The sequence below is a fragment of the Tupaia chinensis genome, unplaced genomic scaffold, assembly GCF_000334495.1.
Source record: "Tupaia chinensis unplaced genomic scaffold, TupChi_1.0 Scaffold000395_1, whole genome shotgun sequence".
Classification (NCBI taxonomy): Eukaryota; Metazoa; Chordata; class Mammalia; order Scandentia; family Tupaiidae; genus Tupaia; species Tupaia belangeri.
In genome coordinates, this window is record NW_006159897.1 from 1937277 (window position 1) to 1961152 (window position 23876).

A 23876-nucleotide genomic window follows, 5' to 3' on the forward strand; every position below is an offset into this window, starting at 1 on the left:
AGGGAGCTCAGCCTCTTATGCCTCTAGCTGTTGTCTTTCATTACAACTAATTTGTCTTTTCATATGAAAAAGTTACATCTCTGTTAGTTAAGCATTTCTATTTGCTCTTCTGTAAGTGTTTAGGTTCTTAAATGTATTTACTTCCCCTAAAATATGAGATGATGTTCTTGTTTTTGAAGATAGCCTGTCTCAATTTGCGAAACAGCCTCAAGTCTTATTTTTTTTTCCTCTAAATATGTGTGTGGCTTTTTTTCTTCTTCTTTTTTGCTATTAGGCATTCATGCAGCCTCACTTGCTGGGAAATGAATTCACACATTTGGAGTTTCCAAGGAGAGTACAGAGAAAGGAACTTGGAAAGAAGATGCTCTACAGGGACTTTAACATGACAGGCTGGTAAGAACTTGCCTCCCTCTCCCCCTGCGCTGCCACAGTGTACGAAGGAAGCATCACCACCATACAAAGCCACTTTCAGGGTTTGCAATAGGAGGCTCGGCCTGAGACCTGCGTCTGTGGTGCAGGACGAGGGGCTACCCCAGCTTCCGTTCCAGCTTAGGATCCACGCTCAAATCATAGGCGCTGGCTTGCCTCTGTTTCCCGAGGTCCTCCTCGGGTACTGGACCCCATAAAGCTGACCTAACTCCTCACTTCACACGGAGCAAACATTGGGGGTTTCTAAAACACACGAAGCTTCATGTTTTTAGGTCAGAGTTATTAAAGAGGGGCTCAAAGAAATGTGCCAGTGGGTTATTGAGTCAGATAAGCTTGAGTTTGAATCATGACCCTGATTTTTCGAAATTAGCAAAGTTGAATTAACTGGTTAAGCCTGTTTTTTATTATGGATAAAATGAGAAAAGCTATATCCTTTAAAAGGTCATTGTAAAGACCAGAGGTAACGAGCTAGTCTCATTATTTTAACACCTTCAGATTAAAATAAGAAATCTTGGCATGATGTGTCTTATTCTCGGAACACACTCATAAAAACTACTACCACTTCTGCAGTGGATTATAGCTAATGTGGACCAAGAGCTCATCTGTTTCTTCCAACTGGATAATAGATATGGTAATAAAGTACTTATATGTTCAAGGGCTGATGTGAGGATTAAAGGAGAGAGTAGTACTTGGCACATGAAAGTGTGGGTGAAGATTTGTCGTGTGCCCTGGGGCAAGAGGCTAACAAATGAACCTCCTGCAGGTCTGGAGGGTAACGGGAGAGTAAGACAGTGGACTCTTTCCTTGCCGTATCCCCAACAAAGGCAAAGAAGGGATTTTATTAGCCTCTCCTCATTGACCAAAATAGCTATACCAGATGGTCACAGCCCAAATTCTCATGGTGGTGGCTTCTAGGCTAGAAAGCTACTCCTAGGGTACGTATTATCTTAAAGGAACAAGTCGTGCGACCCGTGGAAGATAGAAGGCTGATTAAAGGGACTTCCGGCTGCCTTTTGCTAATACAGAAAGACATTCATCTATATCTATTCTTCTTCTAGAACAAGGTTGGACAACTATGGTCCAAGAGCCAAATTCCACCCATCATCTATTTCTATAATTCTTCTAATCTTCTTTAATACAGCTAGATTCATTTGTTTGCATTCGATCCATGATTACCTTTACACTGCCAGATGGCAATTGAATCATAACGGAGACTGTATGGCCTTTAAAGTCTAAAATTTTTACTCCTGTTTTCAAACATGATTGGTTTTATCAGAAAGGGTTTGCTATATTTACAGCTCTGAGTTCTGGGGTTTTGAGGCCCCAGAGTTGTAGTTCTAATCCTGATCATGTTGTCTTATAAATTTAGTGCTATCTTAATTTTAGCCTATTAGCAAATTCAGCACTTCTTGCTAAAATGTTTATGGTGAGAGCCAGTATAATCTGGAAAAGCATAGTGGGGTTTGGTCTGGGTATCGTAGAGTTTAGAAAGATGGAAGGAAGGGCTTCCCAGGTGAGGGGACCACGTGATTATAAATGCATAAACAAAAAGAGTAGATCTAAAAAGAGCACAGAGAAGTAAATGGCCAACTAGAAGAGGGGAGACTATGGGAAAAAACTGAACTAGTACTGAAGAAACATAACGGGGTGTGGGAGCCACACAGAGGTTCAGATTCACCGTGGGAGGTTGTCACTGTTCTTGTGTATTCCTGAGAAGAATGAAATGAAGCTAATGTTTTGGGGAGGCTATGCCAAGAGAAGTTTGAAGGAGTGAAGGCCATTTCAGGTACACAGAGAAAAACTATCATGGAAGTAGATACATAAGAGGGCTAACTAGAAGAATGGATGCAGAAAACAGAGAAGGGAATGAAGTGAACTAGAGACCAAATGATTGAGGCCAAGGGGTGAGTCATCCATCATCTGTTTAAATATGTCTCAACTAGTCTATACGTGTCTCAAAAAGGACACCAGTGCCTAGACCTGCTTCTAATGCACAATAGACAGGCTACAATTATTAGGTCATCAGGAAAGTCATGATGTATTTTTCTGTTTTTCTATGTAAAAATACGATATGACTTTCCCAACCACCCAGTATTTATTGACTGGAAAGAAGAAAAAAAAAGGTGTAATTGACAGAAGTCGAGGGGGAAGTCGATGTTATGAATAGTCAATGAAAAGGGTGAGAGTAATTTTGCACTCAAGACATGTTGAGCTTGAGCAAGGCTGTTTGTATGTTCTTTCTATGCCAGAAAAGCAAACAAGATCTAAGCAGTCAAAATAGACTTGGTAAATATCATGCCTAGGGTTTTGTCATATTGCAGATGCTTAGTTTCAATTCAGAAGGAGAAGGAAGAACAACTTATTGTTACTATATCTGGGAAATGCTTCTTATCAGACGATAGGCATGATCACTTTAATAGGCAAGATGCTTTCAAAGACGCTAAAGGTTCCACTCAGCTCTCTCTTTGTAGAACACGATGAGGTTCATTTTTTTATTATGTTCCCTTCTCCAATCTTGTGAAACACTGCTTTTTTTTTTCTTTTTTCCTTAGTGACTTATACATTTTTTCCCTTTAACAAGTGGCTGAAGATCGCCCCCATTTTATGTTTTAAATGTAAATACATTCAGGGACTGGATTACATCCAATTTTATATACACACAGCCTCTCTCTCTCTCTCTCCCTCTCTCTCACTCTCTCTCTCTCTCTCTCCATTAGCATGGTCCTTAGCAGACAAGCAGTCCATAAATGGCCTATCTTTAATTGTATGGAACTAAACAGAAGGTACTAAATAATTAAGGAGCTGAGACTGAGAATGACTTCAGTCTGACATGATTTGCTGATTTGTTTTCAGCACAATTCCCATCATGGCTGTTGGCTCACGTTGGCTATGAGCAGAGATTTATGGACACCTCTGTGCATTTCCTACCCGTTCTTACTTTTGATTTGAAAATAGGATTTTGGGAGGAGGAAAGCCCTTTGTATATCTTTTGGAAGAAGTTAGGAAGTTTAAAACCAGTTTAGACCACTCCCTATGTGAACCTCCTCCCCAACTTTAATGAATTCCTTCTTTAAATGTTCTTTACTCTCGAGCAAACACCCTCAGATCTAGCAGTTATTTTTCAGGACTCTAAGAAGATAGGATGACAGTTTGCTTGTCTGTATAAAGAGAAGGGCTAGAAGATGAATTCTGTGGAAAGGGGTGTGAGACTGTATACCCCGTTTCTTTTCCCGTGAGAGCCCTGAGACTGCTACTAAGTTGGAGCTGGCTGAAGGCGCGCTGGTGAACGTTTGGATGTGTCCTGCTCGAGGGTGCAAGTACGCCCACGCCTAGTCTCTCCCTCACATTTCCTGGCTTTGGAAGTGGCCTCAGGCAGGGAACTCACTTCTCCTGAACCTTTCTGAGAAATAAAGGGCCCACCCACTGCAAAGCTGTTTAATCCTTACAGTTAGCCCCTAGTTGTAGTAATTTTTATTTTCTTCCTTGTCCCCCCAGTCACCATGTCGGTAATGGGGCTCTGATTTCGGGCAAAGCCAGTGGCACTGTGAGGAGAGCTTTACCTAGTTCCTCGTATTTTGCTCTTAAAACCATCCTGTGAAATAGGTACATTTTACAGATGAGGAGATGGAGGCACTGAGGCCAAGTTGCTGGGATAAGAATCCAGTTATGTGACTGGTAGGTGGAGAAGCTTGGATGTGAATCCAAGAAGCCATTATGGGCTGAGCTGCCAGAGGGGAATGACAAGTCCTGCCAAGCAAACTGAGACTCAGAGCAATCAGGCCATTTGCTCGACTTCTTCCAGTACAGAGTGTCATTCAGGGACCAGCAGGTGACATAGCAGTTACGTCACTGGACTCTCACATGGCTAACTGCAGTTCGAGTCCTGTACCCAATGACTTGAAACTCACTCTGGGCATGTGTGTGTATGTGCCCAAGATCTTGAGAGGAGAATGAGGAGAAGGGATTGTAGCGTGGCCATTTCCTCACCAGGAGGGTGATTTCTCACTGTCCCTCTCACTGTCTTTGTCTGTCTGTCTGTCTCTCTTTCTTTCTTTCTTTCTCTCTCTCTCTCTCTCTCTTGAGTGCACACACCCTAAGGCAAAAAGAAAATTTTTTTTTAAAGAGAAAAGGAAAGTATCATTCAGGATATGGACTGGAAGCCAAGTTCCTGACTCTTAGTTCAGGGCTCTTTCTGATACGATATGCCAGTCAGCTTTTCTTCAGGGTACGATTAGAAGTCATTATTTAGTTTTGAGCTACAACGTAAATTTAAGCAAGAGACCTCTCCCCACCAGGGTCAGTGTCTTCATGACAGTTCTTTGGGACAAAAAGAAGGAATGAAACATTTTCCGAGCTGCCGTGGCAGTAACTTTTCTGGTTCCCCACCTGACCGGTGGGCCATTAAACAGTGCTGCTTCCCACTCCTAAGAATCCGTGTGTGACTGAGAGGTGGTGATGGTGAGATCTCAAACGAACCAAGCCTCCTGTGCTTGGGGAAAATGCTCCCATTAGTGGAGCGCCCTGCCAGCATTCCGTGGTGAGTCTGCAGCAGGGCGGAAGTGTGGGTGAGGCTGTCGTTCTTGGAAGCCTTGTTTGCTAATTAAGGAAGAGTCTGCTCCCTCCTGATGGGAGCCTTTCTCTCCAACCCTTGTGCTTTCTTGGAGACTGTGAAGCAGCTTGGCATGCCCAGATTGTTTAGAGGACAAAAGGACCTTCATAATGAAATTGGTGTCCTCCCTGGCTCCCCAACCTCCCCTTCTCCTCTAGTGGTTTGCACAGAGAGAGGCCTGATTTACAAAGCCTTTTCCTTCAGAGCCCCTCCAGCGCTGAGCTAGGCTCTGAGGTGGCCTTTCCTTGCCATCCCCATCACCCACTTGGCTCTCACCTTCTGTGCCTGGTGTCCCTAGTCCTGGGGCCAAAAGCCCAGGCTGCCCCTCCTGCCCGCCCTTTGTGTCCCAAGCTGCTGTTGCAGGATGCATACTGTAGCTGGCGTTGTGTCATCTCGAGAGGTCTGCGTCCCGACCCGCAGTTCTCGGAGCAGCTCTCGAGCTGTCTCGGGCCATAACTGGCTGGCAAGCGTCTACATTACTGAGTTGGAACAACAGTTTCTCACAGCTGGCTCTGTGGCGCCAGGTCCCTGCCCTGCGACTACTGGTGATTTCACTTTCTCGTGTAGAGTCGGTGTTCTTCGTGCTCTGTATCCAGCCACATGAGGTGACAAGCAGGCTGGGGCCCCAGGAGGACCTCAATGTGGAGGGAGCTGTAACTATGCCCCTGGCTTTAGGCCAGATTCTCCAGCAGCTGTTCCTGGGCTGATGGGATTTGTAGAGAGAGCAGGGGCCAGAGAAGAAAAGTCTATCGTGTGAATATGAGATTGCTTCCAGATGGTTCTGGTTATGAGCAAAGAACAGCGGAATTCTTTTCTTTTTTTCTTTCTTTCTTTTCTTTTTTTCTTTTTATTTTTTTTAGCAAAGCCTTTGTAACATTTATGCTGGTCTTATTTCAAGGGATAGGCTGCACTGGTAACTTGAGATCACAGGGTTTACTTAGCGAAGGAAGCTCTGCACTGGGCGATAGGCTCCTTGGGTATTGTTCTTCCCAGGTCATGGGGCCTTGGACAAACCCTTGCTGGGGGAAGACATTTGCTTTGCCCATTGCTGCCGACCTCTATTTCTGCTGGGAGACGGGCTTTATTCTGCTTTTCAGAGCTTCTGGGAAAGGCAGATTCTATTAGAAAGATTCCAGGGACTAGATTAAAAATAAAAGATCCCTTTTATTTTTGTCTTTTGCAGCGCCTAACTTTTTTTTTTTTTTTTAATGATTCTACTTAATGAAGCATTAGGATAATTTCCTCCTCTTCCATTTCCCTTAAAACTATGAGCAAATCTGGGGACTTTCCACTGGAACAGAGTATTCCACCATCATTTCTCCTTCCAGCGCTCTCAACTTTTATTAGTGCAGAGAAAATGTTTCCATTCTCTGAGCCCTCAAGTACAGTAGCTACTAGTCATATATGGCCATTTGAATTTTGGTTAACAAAAATTAAATTTAAGGGAACCAGCAGTTAGCGTAATGGCTATGTCGCTGGACTCCCAAGTAGTCGACCACGGTTCACGTCCTGGACCCGGTGGCTTAAAACTCACGCCAGGCGCGTGTGCGTGCGTGCCCAATATCCCCAGAGGAGAATGGAGGAGAAGGGATTGCGGCGTGACCATCCCCTCTGGGGGGTGATTTCTCACTTTCTGTCTCTATGTCTCTCTCTGTCTGTCTGGCAAGTGCACGCGCCCTATAGCGAAAACCTCTCCAAAAAGAAAAAAATTAAATTAAAAAATTCATGTCCCTGGGACCAGCAGATGGCATAATGGTTACGTCACTGGACTCCCACGTAGCTGACCACAGTTCAAGTCCCAGACCTGGCATTTTTAAACTCATGCTGGGCCCATGTGTGTGCATGCCCAAAATCCCAAGAGGGAAATGGAAAAGAAAGGATTGCAGTGTGCCATCTTCCCTGGGGGGGGGTCTCACTTTCTGTCTCTCTGTCTCTCCCCTCTCTCATGAGCACACATGCCCTATAGCAAAATCACCTCTCTTTAAAAAAAAAAAAAATGGACTGGCAGGTGAGGTGTTTGTTAAGGGCACTGGACTCCCACATGGCTTATCGCAGTTTGAGTCCTGGACCTGGCAGCTTGCTCTCTCACTTTCTCTTCCTCTTACTCTGTCCCTCTCTGGTCAAATAAAATCAAATGAATGAATAAAGTTAAAATAATTCTTTAATAAAAGAAAATCCATGTCCAAAGTTTCTCTTCATCACCGGTGGTTAATGTCTATGGAGTTGTGGCTAGTGCCTACGTTACTGTGGCTAGGCCTACAGAATTGTGACTAGTGCCTACGGAACTGTGGCTAGTGCCTACAGAACTGTGGCTAGTGCCTACAGAATTGTGACTAGCGCCTACGGAATTAGACTACATAGCTGCAGAACGTTTCCATCAGCACGGGGTGGTGCTGCACCTAATGGGAGTGGGAGCTGCTCAGGGTGGAATATGGTACCAGGAGCTGCCTGTAACTGAGCTCCCCAGTAGCAAAGAGTTTTTTTTTAAAGGCAAACCCAAAGCAGTGGTTAAGGGAGCTGACTCCCACATGGCTGACTAAGGTTTGAGTCCTGGCCATGGTGGCTTGAAAAATGTTCTGGGCATGTGTGCATGCATGCCCAGAATCCCAAAAGCACGGAGAAATGGAAAGGACATTGTGATGTGACCACACCCCATTGGGGGGTGCTTTCTCCCTCTCCCTGTATCTCACTACTGAGCACATGCACCATCTGGCAAATAAATGTGTGTGAGTGTGTGTGTGTGTGTGTGTGTGTGTGTGTGTGTATAATATTTTCAAAAGATGAGCCCAGATAGGGAGAGCCAAATGGCACTGGCCACACTCTGGCTTCTGGCCATCACCTCCAGACACCGAGTCAGCTGGGTTTCACTCCACTTTTGAGATTTTCAGGGGCACCAGACACAGAAACAGCTGGACTCATCTCCAGTGGGCCCTCACCGAGCAGCCTGAGGGAGCCCTCTCCTCTGCCCTTGCAGGAGCACACCTGCCTCTCCCCACGCTGCCTGGCAGCTCCCTCCCAGCCCTCACCACTGCCTCCTGGGCTGGCACCAGCCCCTGGCACTTTTGCTTGTCCTTTCACTTCTTGGGGAGTATTTCAGACCCTGGGAATCTAATTAAAAAGCAATTTCACTTCCAACTCTTTGCATTCTTTGGAGTGACCTTTACTCTGGGTCTGCAGCCCGGCCCCCGCTCGGGGATGGGATGCACAAAGCCACAGTGCCGCACTCCTCAGCAGCCATCCACACATTCTCTAGAGAGAGCGTGACTCCCTGGAGGCCTCCTCAAGCCTGGTCTGGTGCTGCTGGGCCGAGTTTTACAAATTCTGTGGATACGGCCTCTATCTGATGCTTTATTGCTCTCTTCAATGCCCTCTGACAGCACATTCAGGCAGGCTGACAGGGAAGTGCATGAGCAGATTGAGAAACGCCACAGAATGCTTTATGAAGCCAACTCAGAGCTGCTCCCGCATTTAATATAAATTGATTTATTGAATCAAGCACAGAAGCCCTGTTACAGAAACCCCAGGCTCTATCCTCCTGAGGACCACCTAATAAAGCAGCCCCAACTGACACTCCTCATTAGCTTTTCTTCTGATCCCCAGGCAGTTTTTAAAGGGACAATGCCCCTCTTTGGGGCCTAAATTTATATGATGGGCCATGCCTATGGGTCTAATTAGCTCAGCATTATTAGTCTTACTTAGAAAAGCTGTATTTTTCTGACGGTGTGACTCTTGAGTTTTAAGGAGTAATTGGAAAGTCCAAATTCTGTGCGTTTCCCTCTTCTTGCTTTTAATCACTCTTAACCCAATCATTGCAAGTTTACCTGAAGTTGTCTCTGACTGGCACTTGAGGGGCACAGAAGGATTTCTCAGTCCCATCCCAGTACAAATTCTAACCATGACTATTGTGCTATGGACCTCACCAGCAGGCATTTTAGACTCGCCAGAGAAATATCACACTTTAATTTTATAATGACTTCACAAGAAAGCAGGCCTTTTCCCCCAGTGAAACCTGGTATTCATTTCCTCCCAGTGACTTGAATTTTCATAATTTAATGATTATGGGCCACCTTGGCGGCAGTCTGATTGCTGAAAGCAATCTGAAAATCTGACTTTGTAGAGAAGAGAGTAAAATGTGGTTATTATTTCAGAGAATTTTAACCCCAAACCTCAAGAGATGGTCCAGGATGGGGATCAGCCGAGGCAGGGATTAGGCACTACAAAGTCTGCAGGTGCCATGTTCCAGTGGTAGCTGGAGCTGAAGTCAGAGTAGGTCGGCCCCACACAGGGAGGGGTCTCTGCCAGGGCTCCCAGAGCCAAAACTGATGAATGGTTATTTGTGATGTGCATGTTCGGCATCTTTTCGAGATTTGCAGCTCTAGCTGCAGGAGCAGCAGGGAAGAAAGCCGGCCACTGCGAGCAGCCCATCTCCTGACAGTGATGGATGATTGTTGCTCCCTGCCTCCTCCCTCCCTGCTGCACCAGAGGCCAGTGGAAGCTATGGGTCTTTACATATGGTTGCAAGCGAGGACAGACAGGCTTTGTCCGGCCACAGGGAGGAGAAAGAAAAGAGATGCCCACCAGCTCGCTCCCTATTGATCGTCATTCCCTCTGCATGCATGCACGCATGCGAGCACTCACGCGTTCACACATACTGCAAGAAAGCAGGCCTTCTGCACAGTCCCTCTCTCACTTCTCTCTGCTTGCGGAAGTTTATGCTTCCTAAAGTGGCCAAACTCCTTCCAAGCCTCTCTTACCCCTCAGGCCCTTGGAGGAGCCCATTCACATACCCCTAAGCAGAGCACATATACTGTAGTCTTCCATGACCAACGTTTTGGGGTACGGCACATGTGTGGTGGCAAGTCACCCGGGGAAGTTTATATGTTGAGTGCTTGTGACAATTCCTGTTAAAATAGCTGCTTTCGGACAAGGAGTGCCAGGGCAGGGGGAGGGGGAGAGCACTCCTTTTGTATTAGGCAAACAGAAAAAAAAAACAAACGTACAGTTGTTGGATACTGGGTGTCAAGTGGTAGTTAAAAACAGGACCGTGAAACCAGACTGCCTGTCTGGGTCAGTCCTCACTGGTGTGGTTTGTACAAACTATGTCACTACGCTGTCTCAATGTCCCCATTTGTAAAACAGGACTGAAGACAGTATCTGGTAAGAGTTAGGATGTCCTGAGCTCGTATGGCCAAGTGCTTGAACGAAGCCTGGCCTGTACAGTGATAAGAACTGGATATGTGTCTACTACCGTAGTCCTTAGCGATCTCGGAGAGCGGAGGGGGAGGCCAGAGCTGCTCCTTGCCTCCGGTGTGCAGCCTAGGATGTGCTCAGATGCCGGTTTCCCCAGGCAGTGAGAAGCTGGAGACCAAAAGGAAAAGAAAGGCAGTTTGGAGAAGCAAGGGAAGGAAACAAGGTCCCTGTGCGCATCTCTCTCTACCTATGGAAGAGTTGCCATCGGTACAACCATGGGGCCTCTGTCTTTGGGCACTATCTGGCACTGTGTTTGGGGGGTTATTTTGTTTGTTTGTTTTTCTGGTCTGCCCACTGACTTTATCTGCCTAATGGGTCCTAGGTGCTGAAAATGTTTTTGTTATTTCTTTTTTTGTTTTTAAAGAACATCTTAAATTTTTAATCCTTTCTCTAAGGGTTACCTAGACCACTTTTGATTAAGAGAGTTAGTAACCGCCACAAGCGAACGCCAGGCGGTGGCACGTGTCCATTTTCCACAGAGTCCTTTGTGGGGTGTCAGAATGCACTGCTCAGGGTCTCTGCTCACACTTGCTAGACTCAATCATGGCAGATTTTAGTCCACAGGTCGCTTTTCCCTCTATTTCTTTGTAAACTCCTCAGCGTTCTTACAGAATTTTTTATAGCCCTTAGAGTATCCTTCAGCTAGGTCAGCCCCGAGAGGGTGCTCGAGCTGGGGGTCCTTCACCAGTGCTATGAGGGACTGGATTACTCGGTCGGTGTTGGTAGCAGGCTCCCAGTTTTTGGCACTAATTACTGGCAGGCAGACCTGCCCCTTTCATCGAGGTTTGGGTGATAGATCTTAGTTTTAAATGTGATCTTTGGTGGTTTGAATGGGTGCTCTGCTGGAAAGTTGATTTTGATTCTGAAGGCCCCATGTCATATGGTGGGTTGTCAGGAACAATAAGCCCTTGCCTCGTCAATAAACTAGCTTCATCAACCTGGATATTACAGAAGTTTTTCTTTCCACATTTGCGGATTTCTTCAAGCTACTTCATCAGCCTCCTGCTGACCGCCATCGTGGATCTGGTGCAGTTGCCCTTCCAGGTGCTGGACTTTTGTGTTTTTTTAAGACAGATTTTTGCTATAGACACATGCACTTGCCAGAGACAGAGAGATAGAAAGAGAGACATCACCCCCCAAGGAGGATGGCCATGCTGTAGTCTCTTCTTCTCTGTGCTCCTAGGATTTGGGCATGCACACACACACACACACACACACACACACACGCACCTGGCATGAGTTTTAAGTTGCTGGGTCCAGGACTCGAACCACAGTTGACTACATGGGAGTTCAGTAATGTAACCATTATGCCATCTGCTGGTTCCCAGGTGCTGGACTTTTAATGTGCCTCCGAAGTTCTACAGAACATATATACCCAAGGTACAGGAGCACTAAACCCCTCAGTGGCCAAACCATGTCCTCACATAAGACGATTTTTATCTGAAAGGACTATTAGTCTCAGAGTGGTTGCCAGGTGGCTCAGGACTGGCTTTCTAGAAATGTATTGGACAATAGTATTTTACTTTTAGATGCGTTCATAAAGCCTCAGCAATGGGGGAACTTGGTGTGATGCTGCATGTGCATACATCGCTACAACGAGACAGAATACCCAGGTTGTACAAAGGGGTTAAAGGAAAGCTCTGGGAACCAGCAGATGGCATAATGGTTACATCGCTGGACACCCACATAGTCGACCATAGTTTGAGTCCCAGACCCAGTGGCTTTAAAACCCAAGGCCGGCAGGCTTCAAACTCAATGCCAGGAGCATGTGTGTGCATGCCCAAGATCTTGAAAGGAAAACAGAGGAGAAGAGATTGTAGCATGGCCATCCTCCTGGGGGGGTGATTTCTCACTTTCTGTCTCTCTATCTCTCTTTGTCTCTCTTTTTGTCTCTCCAGTGAGCACACACACACCCTATAGCAAAAATCTCTCTAAAAGAAAGGGAAGCCCTGTGGCTGTGGTAGAGCGAGTGGTTGTTGTGGGAGAGGACATTGGAACCAGGAGTGACTTCATGGAAAAGACTGTGTTTGAACCCTAAGACTGAAATCATGAGGGGGGCTTTCAAGAGGTCTCTGGAGGGAAGGACGTTCTGAGCCAAAGACCAGCACAAGTAGAAATGCAGAGGGGTGAAAATATGATGTATGTTTGGGGATGCAGAAGCCAGGAGGAATACTTCAACTATTTTAAATTGGCAAGGAGGACTAGGCTCCAGCTGGCTTCAAGTTCTGGAAGCCTACCTGTTGTGCCAGGCATTAACCCTTTGTTTCCTGTCAGGTCCTGGGGATTCCAAGGAGGATCTAGAGCAGCCGAAGGAGGAATTCAGTGGACTTGGGATAGGCATCTTTTCCAACCCCTGACATGGAAGTATTTTGGCATTTTCACAGTCTGTACACAGTTTAATTGGCATATATCAGCTAGCTCACAGCTCTAGTGGGAGCCTCGGGCACTATGTGTAATATTCAGTACTTAAAAGACAAGACCCAGAATTTCATCTCCATAGGTTGACCATTGTCAGCTGTTACTCATTGAGTGAGCTAGGTATTGAATTGGTCATGGGATGTACAGAGAATAAAACAGTCCCTTCCCTCATGCACTTACAGTTTAGTATGGGTACAGGCCTGTAAATGAATGATTAGAATTCCATTCCAAAGCCAATAAAGAAATGTTTACCCACAGTGTAGCTTTGGCATCTGGAGTGATTATGAAAGACATTCCAGGCTCATTCAGCTGGAGCACAACCTCTGAAGTCCTGAAATCTGCACTTTTTTAAAGCTCCGCATGTGATTTGTACCTATCCTTCAACGTTAACCTTGGGCAGCCCTAGGCATTAGCACAGATATGAACAGCAGCTTGCAGAAGAAATGGATTCAAGTGCTAGGCAGCCTGGGCTCTGAAACAGGGTTGTAATCCTAGGGCATTGGCGGCCTCTGCCCCTGGTTGTCCTCTTGTCACTCGAAACCTTTGTCATTCTATAGTGAACCAAGACCTGTGTTCAGAAGAGGCCAATAGACTGAACTTGATGACTTGAGGTGATAAAGCCCTCAGGTATCAGTAGTGGGTCAGGGTCAAGTTAAGCCTTTCTTTGTCCTAATTGTTGCTTTTGCCCACATTGGACAGTCCAGGCCCCAGGCATGGTATAAATACAGGAGGTAGTTCAGAAGGCCATGCTTCCTGGGTCATTTAATTTACTGGTTTCTCATTCCTCTTCATCCTCAATAAATGATACCCACCCTGTTTGTTTAACCCTTCTGCTTTGCCATGGATCACCCCATGGAAAGCTGGGCAGCAAAGTCTGAAAATTTGGAGTCTTCGGGACCAGCAGTTAGTGTAATGGCTATGCTGCTGATCTCCCACATAGTCGACCGCGGTTGGAGTCCTGGACCCAGGTGTGTGTGTGTGTGTGCCCAAGATTCTGAGAGGAGAAAGGAGGAGAAGGGATTGTGGCATGGCCATTCCCTCTGGGGGTTGATTTCTCACTTTCTGTCTCTCTATCTCTGTCTTTCTGGTGAGCTCATGAGATCTATTGTAAAAAAACTCCAAAAAAAAAAAAAAAAAAAACAAAAAAAAAAAAAAAAAAAAAAAGATAAAAAAAATCTTGAAGTCTTCTAGTTTATTATATCTGAATAATTTGAAAGCCAAATCTCAGGTTAAATTTAATTCTACCGTGACCTTGTACAGCTACCATTCTGCTAAGAGAAGAAAAGACTAAACATGTGATGTGTTTCAACTTCTGTGCAAGTTAGCCACCATAAAAACCTGGAGGGTGGTGTGAACATTTTGTAATTTTTTTTTATATATAATTAAATCTGACAAAGGGCATTAAGTCAAATTTAATCTGAAAGTGGGGATTAGCAATTAAACAGCTTGCATTTCATACCACTATGTGGTATGCATACAGATTGGTGGCTCCTCGAAGATGGACGGAGAAACATGAGTAAGAGCACAACACACTTGGGTCAGACCGAAAAGCAACCTTGGTCACTACTGTTTCCTAGTTATGTCATGTTTCTCGTGCCTTCAATTTCGTATTTGTGTGATGAGGGTCATACTCATAAAGACCTTACAAAGCTATTATGAGAATTGTATAAATTTTAAAAGTGCTTAGAACAATGCCTGGGGCAACATGAGTGTAGAGTAACTATTGGTTATATCAGAATTTACTGAGTGTTGGAGTGAGGTGATAGCATAAAATTTAGATTTCCTGCCATCCTCTAAAACAGAAGGGCCACCTTGATGCAGGAGCCAAGAGCACTATGTTCCTCCTATTGGCGAAGATTGGCAATGACTGCCCAGGCCTGTGTTTCTCCAAGAGCTCGAGTAATGTGGGGACTAGCAGAAGATTCAAGAGTATGAGAATCCACAGGATAAATGTCTATTTCACCTGAAGATTTTGAGAGAAGGGTAGACTTTTTGTATGTTAAAATAAGTGTTGCAAAATTCTCATTTTTTTTAAGATGAAATAGAGGACTTGAGGGACTAGCAGTTGGTGTAATGGCTATGTTGCTGGACTCTCATGTAGTTGACCGTGGTTCAAGTCCTGGACCTGGTGGCTTAAACTCACTCAGGGCGCATGTGCGTGAGTGCCCAAGATCCCGAGAGGAGAAGGGATTGTGGTGTGGCCATCTCCCCTAGGGGGTGATTTCTTGCTTTCTGTCTCTCTATCTCTGTCTGTCTTTCTGGGGGAGCCCGCCCCCCCTAAAGAAAAACCCCCTAAAAAAAAAAAAAAAAAAAAAACCAGAGGACTTGAAAAAGTAATGTTGCTTACTTTGAAATACTTGAGCTTGGGACCAGCAGATGGCACAGTGGTTGTGTTGCTGGACTTGGCTGATTGTGGTTCGAGTTCTGGACCTGGTGGCTTCAAAATCATGCCAGGCACGTGTGTGTGTGTGCGCCCAAGAACCCTGGAGGAGAATGCAGTAGAAGGGATCGTGGTGTAGATATCCCTTCAGGGGATGATTTCTCACTTTCTATCTCTCTCTGTTTCTCTCTGTCTCTCCAATGAGCACACATGCTCTATAGCAAAAATCTCTCAAAAGAGGAACTATTTGAGCTCTGCTCTGTGAGACATTACCAGTTCAAGGGCACTTGAATAAAAAGTTCTGGAACAAAGTAGCATAGGATAGAGTCCCAGCAGTAGCTTTTCTGAGGGGTGACTGCAGGGCCCGGGCCTCCATGGTACAGATAACCATATGAGCAGAGCGGGAGCTCTGGGCAGGAGGGCTGCAGAGCCAGCAGAGGACCTGACCTGTGCAGCAGAGGCCGCTGTAACCAGCCATCTCTCTGTTATTTGCTCCCCTCCATTTGTGGCTATGGGGTCAATTTTGGTCATCCGATTTGTGTATATTGACTTACTCTCATACAAAATAAAGGCCAATGTCCATGAAATTCATGTTTGTTTCAAAATGAATGGTCCCCGAGAAAGCAGAAATCACTCCGTCTTTCTGTGCTCATAAAGTAAGAGTTTCTGATGCACACCCATGGGGAGAGCTAAATGTTATTGATTAGAATATGAAGCTCTCCTGGCCAAGTGCTAATGCACGCCAAATGGATACTGAGTCAGAAATCATTTCCAAATCTGGAATTTCCCTAGGAGTCATTAAGAATGTTTTATCCTGAAATATTATTGGTTCTGTTTTACATGCACACATGATTATGCTTTTCAAAAGACCGAAAGCATTTTCTTCTGTGTGAACCATTTTCCGCTATTAAACTTAGGCCTGCGAGTCAAGAGATGACTTTTCTTTTGCATCATTAGCTTCGTATACCTAGCACCTGAGCATGGCACCTAGTAGGCACTCAGTAAATATTTGAAATAAATCTATTGTAATAAAGAAATACCTTGTTTTAAATTTTATGTATTCAATTAATTTTATTTCTTATTATAACTTTTTAAATTTGCTATATTGCACATGTGCTCACCAGAGAGACAGAGACAGAGAGAGAGAGAGAAGGAAAGTGAGAAAGCGAGTTGCCAGGGCCGGAATTTGAACCACAGTCAGCCATGTGGGAGTTCGGCACTCTACACCCCCAAGCCACCTGCCGGCCCCATTGCTCTTAACTGGTCAAAGGTTGAGCTCCTCATTTGGAACCTATGTAGAACAGAATCTTTCCTTCTATCCCAAATTTCAAGTGAATAGGGATGCATTCCTGAGTTGTGAAATCAATTTAGTGTGTGTAGGTAAGCATTTTAAATAAATTAAATAGGATATGATAGAAAGAAGGTATCAAAGTATATATCGCATGGTAAGGGTAAATATTTTCTCTTTTTTAATTTTTAAAAAATTATTTATTATTATTATTTTTTAATTTGCTATAGGATACATGTGATCACCAGAGAGAGACAGAGAGAGAGAGAGAGAGTCAGAAAGCAAGCCATCAGGTCTAGGATCAAACATGGTCAGCCAAGTGGAAGTCCAGTGCCTTAACCACCACACCACCTGCTGGCCCCCTAAATGTTGTTTTTTAAGATGTGTTCATTTATATACTTGCTTAATGCAATTAACAGTACTTCTTTATTTCTTTCTCTTTTTTTAAAGAGAGATTTTTTGCTGTAGAGTCTGTGCACTGGTTGGAGAGATAGAGAGGCAGAAAGCAAGAGATCACCCCCCAAGGGGGATGGCCATGCTGCAATCCCTTCTCCTCCATTCTCCTCTCGGGATCTTGGACATGCACACACACGCCCAGCGTGAGCTTTAAGTCACCCAGTCTGGACTCGAACCATGGTCAACTCTGTGAAAATCCAGCAGCGTAACCATTAAGCTATCTGCTAGTCCTGAGATTGATAACCTTACCAATCAAATTTCCTCGAGGGCAGCTGCAATGTCAGGCACTGGGGGTTAGGCCCAACCGTGCAAAATTTTCCTTACAAGAAGGCCAGCCAGCTCCCCATTTCATGTGGCTAAGGGGGTTGGGAGGTTGTTTCTCTCATTACAGGTACCAGGTATGTGTAAGGCTGCTGTTAGCCTCTTCATCACTTGTTAACCACACTCACTTAACTCAAACAGACTAATTGTGCCTGAATCCAGCTGTTGCACTGTCCCAGCCGAAGGACAGCAACTCGCTCAGAGCCTATGGCTAGGCTTCAACTAATGTAAAGGACACCCAAGGACCCAAGGGAGAAAATATGGTACTATTTGTCTGGAGAGCTTCAACCCCACAGGGGAACTCTCCCAGGGATCACATAATGGAGACACCTATTGAGAATAGCTCCTACCTCATAAATCCAGGAATCCAAGGAGTCAAGATATGACCTTCAAACCACAGATTTATAAACAACTACAGACTGCTGTCCTGTTGTGAGCCTGTAGCTGAGATGTTGGAGATGACGCAAAACATTGTAAGAGATACTCCTGAATCCCCAACCTACCTGCTGGATAATGGGTGTTTCTCAGCCTCTTCAGACTCACCCTAAGAACTCATCTTTACGTTGCAACTTGGACTTGAGCCTGACCTGGTTATGCTTCCCTCACCCTCACTGTCCCTTACAGTTTAGTTCCAGCTCTCCAGCATCCTAAGGTTGGATCCAAAGGCAGATTTAAGAAATGTCTGAAAGTTTCTCTATCTTTCTCTGTGTGCCAGAGAACACATGCACGTGTCACAGAGAAACTGAGAGGGAAGGAGGGAGAACACACTCCTAATGGGGTGTGGTCACACTGCAGTCCCTTCGCCTCCATTTTTCCATACTGTCAGGATTTTGTGCATGACCTATACATATCTGGCATGTTTTTCAAAGTGCTGGGGCCAGGACTCGAGCCGTGATTGACCATGTGAGACCCAGTTCACCTTAACCAGCAGGCCATGGAGCCAGCTCATAAAAATTTCTTTTTTAGTTTTTGCTATAGGGCATGTGTACTCACTAGAGAGAGACAGAGACAGAGACAGAGGGAAAGTGTGAAATCACCCCACCCTCAGAGGGGATGGTCATGCCATAATCCCTTCTCCTCCATTCTTTCAGGGTTTGGAGCACACATGCTCATGCACCCAGCATGGTTTTCAAGCCTCCAGTTCCAAAATTCCAACCATGGAGTCAGCCATTTAAGATCCAGTGCCTTAAACTCCACACCACCTGCTGGCCCCTCCATGAGAATTTCTTAACTACGGATCTTTAGAACCGGGAAAACAGGACTCTCAAAAGCTGACATGCAAAACATAATAATAAGACCTAATCTAATACCAAGCTCTCCTTGTGTTACATTAGAGGAACCATGTGCATGTGCACATGGGCGTGCATGCACACACACACACACACACACACACTTACACAGTGGGAAGAGAGCTTGTGGCCCACTGTAGGCCACTGGAAGGAACAGGAAGCAACCTCCATTCACGGAGCCCTGCGCTTGGGCTCTGGGTTTGATTCTTTTGGAAATACAGATGGCTGGCAGGAAAAAGGAAGCATGCCGAGCTTGCCAGTCCTACATTACTTTTTCCAGGAAGGGCTGAGGAGGGTGGATTCAGGGAGATGAGTGGAGGGAGAACCTCTGTGGGCTTCAGAATTGCTTAATTGGGGTCATGCCAAGCTCTTAAAAGCCATGAGTGGCATTTGGGCTCCAGGCATGTGTCTGGTTCTGACCAGCCAGGCCTGGGTGGGTTTTACCCCAGGCCTCCTGGGATTCAAGCTTCTACTGAGATTTGGTTATAGGAAGGCAGGAGTAAGGACAAAGAGCCAGACGCCTCTGCCCACCAGGCTCCAAACCTGCACAGCCCCTGTGAAATGTGCCTCGCTGGGCTAGGACTTGGTCTCTGCTTTGAGAAAAACAAGACGGCTTGTGGCTTTTCCCTCCCTCCTGGAGGGCCACTGAGCTTTCAGCTAAGGGGAGAAAAATTCTCTTTTTATGACTATCTCAAAGTAACTGAACAATGCCTTCTTTAGATGACCAGCTCTGAGCCATCCTTCTGCATCTGAGTCTTCACTGTAGAGTAAAATGACGGACTTTTCTAAGTAAAGTTGGCATGGGTGCCCTTTTTTCGGGCTTTAATATCATTAGCGATGGTGGAGAAGGTATGGACCAGGTGACTTTCTCTCCCAGTCTCTCTGTCTGGCAAGTGCACATGCCCTTTGACAATGAAAAAAGGAGAGGGGAAAGCTCTGTAACTTGTTAAGGCAGCTTTATCCACTTAGCCATTCATACTGTTGAGTCCTGGCCCTAGCAGCTTGAGAAACATACATTTAGGGGCTGGCAAGTAGCATCGTGGTTAATTGCACTGGACTCCCACATGGCTGACTGTGGTTTGAGTCCTGCTCTGGACAGCTTTCAAACTTTCGCCCTCTCTCTCTGGTCAAATAAAATAATAATAATAATAACAACAAATAAACTTAAATAAAATAATCCTTTAAAAAATAATAAAAACACACATTTATGCGACCCTGTAATTCCACCCTTAAGTATTTACCCAAAGGATTAGATAAACCCTCAGGTGGAAAAACATTTGCACGGCCATGTTTATTGCCACATTATTTACAATTGCTAGGACATGGAATCAACTCAAATGTCCAAAAATAGACAAGTGGATTGAAAAATGTGGCACGTGTACTCTATGGAATACTACTCAGTCACAAAAAAAAAAAAAATGAGACTCTGACATTTGATACGGACTGGATGGGTATGGAAGACTTAAAGCTAAGTGAAACAAACCAAAGTATGAGAAACCAGCTTTGTATGTCCCCACTTAATATGTAACGATTGTCTGCACCCTGTAGCACAAACGGAAATATTGGAATACAACAATAGAGAGGGCAAGTGTAGATTCTAGAGGTAGTAAGGATATGGGTACTACAGGGGTGGGTAATAAAGGAAGGGAGGAAGGGGAACAGGGAAAAATATGTTGAATTGACACAGAAAGGAAGTTACTTGCTGATGATAATGTATATGGTAATGTCTCCGTCTTGACTGATGTGCACTGTCTTCATGCTGGAAAAAGCAGTGTCGTACACTGTAAAAATATATAGTGGTTAAATGTAAGTTAAAGATAAATGTAAAAACTATATTTGACATAGTATAATAAGCCCCTGCAAAAAATTAGGAAAGAAAAACACATTTGTATGTGTGCCCAAAATCCCAAAAGGAGAGAGAAATGGAGGAAGGATTGCTGTATGATCATTTCCCATGGGGGGAGTGCTTTCTTTTGCTCTCTCTGTCTCTGTGTCTCTCTCTGGCAAGGGCACACACGCACTCTAGCAAAAAAGAGAGCGAGAGACTCCAAAGACTTTAAAAGCCATCACGTGTGTTTAAATAGCATCTTATCCTTCGCAAAGGACTTTCTCAGATACATTATATATTTGCATTGAATCCTTGCAAGCACCCTGGTGAGCATCCAGCTGAGGATGACTTCAGTGAGGTTCGAGGGGCTTTCCCAGGTTTACACAGCGAGTTCATGTGAGGACTGAGACATGACTTCAGAACCTCTGACTCCAAGTGCTTCAGTATCCTGCAGTGGCTCTGCCAGGAGGAATAGCTCCCAGGGGAGTAGAGGCGGCCAAGACCATGTCGAGAGGTTAGTGGAAGAATGTAGCTCCAGCGAGCCCCACAAGTGGACTGTCAGGATCATACAGTCCCCAAAGGGAGAGGGTCTCTTTCCTGCCCCCAGAAGGGGTCATGTTCTTTTTAAATGACTTTGAAGTCCTGCTAAGGAGATTAAGACTTAGGGAACAACTGGTATTTCCATTTTTCTAGTTAGAAGTCATGACAGGAGAAGAGGGAGGGCATGGGAAGTGATCTGTGAGGATGATGCTGAAGCGTGCTCTTTGAGTTTCCAGCCTTGGGCTACAAAGCCCGAGTGAGGGCTCTGGCTGGGAAGAGAAGAATCCTGCAAAGACTGGAAACAACTTTCCTAAGTGGGAAACTTGCTTTTAAACCAAGTTAACACAGAAGAGAATTGTCTTGGTAACTACAAATACACTGGAGAACAACTGTGACCCCAAAAATGGCCATTCTGAAGTGGTACTTGGGAGCTATCTGGAGAAAGTAATGGGCAATAGGGTCATCAATGGTATTTTTAATAACTTTATAGCTACCTGGTAACATGTAGAGGTATATAAGGAAACCTTACATTTTTCAAATCTATTTATTTATTTTCATTTGATCAGGGACAGAGTAAGAGAAAGAGAGAGAGGGGGAAAGTGAGAAGGCAAGCTGCCAGGTTCGGGCCTTGAACCATGGTCAGCCATGTGGGAGTCCAGTGCCCTTAACCACCACACCACCTGCCGGCCCCAGGAAACCTGAAATTTTAATGAAAAGACGTAAGCTAAGTCAGAGTGATGGGACTCAGTCCTGAATTCTAGCTTTAGAAAAACTTGTTATTAAGCCAAAATGAATGGGGACGCCAAGACCATGGTATATCTCTGGAGGGAGACTCACGTGCTGAAGGAGAAGGACCAGCTGTCCTCCACGTAGCCATCTGGCTATTGTCTACCTCATATCCATAACACACCTGCCGGGTGTAGCTGCGAGCGCAGAGCAGTGCCTACGAAAATAGGCCCCACCTTCATGGAGCTAATGTTCTAGAGGCGGAGGCAGAATGTGATCCAGTAAACAAAGTAATAAATAAGATCATTTCAGTGTGTGCCGGGAAGAGCTGAAGTGGGATAAGCAGGAGCAGGGAACACCGTTCTTTATGTTAGTGGTCAGGAAAGGTCTTTCTCCGTGACACTCAGGAGTCAGCTATAGAAGGATCTGGGGGAAGAGTGGCCCAGGCAGAGGGAACAAAGACCCCATGGCATGCTAAAGAAACAATAATGGGGGGGCCAGCAGGTGGCAGATAGTGGATAAGGCGCTGGACTCCCACATGGTCAACCGTGTTCAAGTCCCGGACCCTGGAGGCTTGAAACTCATGCCTGATGACTCCCACATGGTCAACCGTGTTCAAGTCCCAGACCCTGGAGGCTTGAAACTCATGCCTGACGTGTGTGCATGTACCCAAAATCTGGAGAGCAAAATGGAAGAGAAAGGATTGTGGCATGGCCCTTCCCCTTGGGGGTGATTCCTCACTTTCTGTCTCTCTCTGTTTCTCCAGTGCGTGTCCCCACCCTATAGCAAATATCTCTCTCTCCGAAGAGAAAAGAAAACATAAGGAAGCTGGTATTACAAAGTGCAGCAAAGGAAAACAGCTTTGGCCGGCAGCAGTGGTGCGGCAGTATGGCAATGCTTCTCTTTTCTTTACTGCTGCCAAAGGGTGCATACACTCACTAGAGAGAAATAAACGAGAAAGGGTCTTCCAATGGAGCATGGTCACACTGCACTCCCTCCTCCTCATTTCTCCATCCTGTTGGGATTTGGGGCATACATGCACACAAACCTATCATGTTTTGATTTTTTTTTTTTTTTAAGTTTGGCTATGTCAGAGTGAGAGAGAGAGAGAAGGTGAGAAATCACCATCTTAGAGACAATGGCCATACCACAATCCCTTCTCCTCTCAGGATTTTAGGCATGCACGCACATGTTCCAGGCATGATTTTCAAGTCACCCCAGTCCAGGACTCGAACCATAAAGTAGGTCATGTGATATCCAGCTGCCTTAGCCTCTGTACCACCTTCTACCCTATCTGGTGTGTTTTTCAAGCCACCAGAGCTGGGATTTAAACTACACTTGACCATGGAATCTGGCTCCCTTTACTACTAGGCTAAGAAGTCAGCCCAAGGTAATAGTTTTTGATGCTTGACCCACATGGGCAGGTCCTGAGTTCACATCCTAAGGCTTCCCTGTACATGCCAGACACGCTCATATGCCTGGGATCCAGACCGACTGAGGCTAGTTGTGGATCGTGGCATAGAGACCCTGCCAGGGGTGCCTGTCTCTTTCTCTTTATCACTTTCTCTCTGACTGTCTCAATGAAGAAATATAATAAATTTAAAATTAAAAGCACAACAATATTAAAGTATGTGAAGACCAGATTGCAGAGGGTCTCATAGTTGGATTGTAGTTTAAGATGATGAGAAGTCAACAGAACATTTTAAGTTAATGCATTTTTGCACAGAAAAATACGTCATGATTTTTCTGATGACCCAATAGATTGACAAAGAGAACTAGTTGTGGGAGATTTCCTAGCAGGCCTCCCAGCCAGGGTGAGAATGTGAGCAACATGACAGAACTGAGACCAGTGAGATGTGTCCGTGGTGGAAGACCCTGTGATTGCTGCTCGTCAGGAGAGCAAACGCACAGCAATACAGCTACACAGGGACCTTCTTCAGTTGTTCCAAAAGTGTGTCTGAAACTGTCGGGAGCAGCTCCTAGCCAGCCACGCCTGTGAGGGAGCTTTAGCTGGGACACAGCACACCCGAGACTTAGGAAGCAGTTAGGAGAAGCCAGGGGGCTCTTTGCTTTTGTTCTCTGAATATGTCTAGAAGAAGAAAATGTAAACAAGTGGGGAAAAGCCTCTGCTTGGGGAAGGCGGTATTCATTGATTTGCCCCCTTACTTAAGTATTTATTGGGCAGCTACTGTCTGCCGGGCACTTTTCTAGGTTACCAGGGGTATCATGGCTAAAAAACAAAAACCTCTGTCTTCATAGAACTTAAGAGGTATGGAGAAGCAGTACAGAAAATAAACGTAGAAGCAAAACAGTCTTTAAGCTTACTTATTTCTTCTGAAAGA

General features: G+C 45.3%; 1 protein-coding gene and 1 pseudogene across 1 annotated transcript in view; one reads left to right on the plus strand and one right to left on the minus strand.

Moving 5' to 3' along the window:
- The window catches only part of PPM1H (protein phosphatase, Mg2+/Mn2+ dependent 1H), a gene marked incomplete at its 5' end in the record, with an annotated part of 284823 nt that overhangs the window by 206499 nt on the left and 54448 nt on the right, over positions 1-23876 (plus strand). The window contains 1 exon segment of the mRNA XM_014590036.1: positions 275-393. Coding sequence (XP_014445522.1) covers positions 275-393 — 119 coding nt within the window.
- LOC106735452 (ubiquitin-conjugating enzyme E2 L3 pseudogene) lies at positions 10842-11369 on the minus strand (annotated as a pseudogene).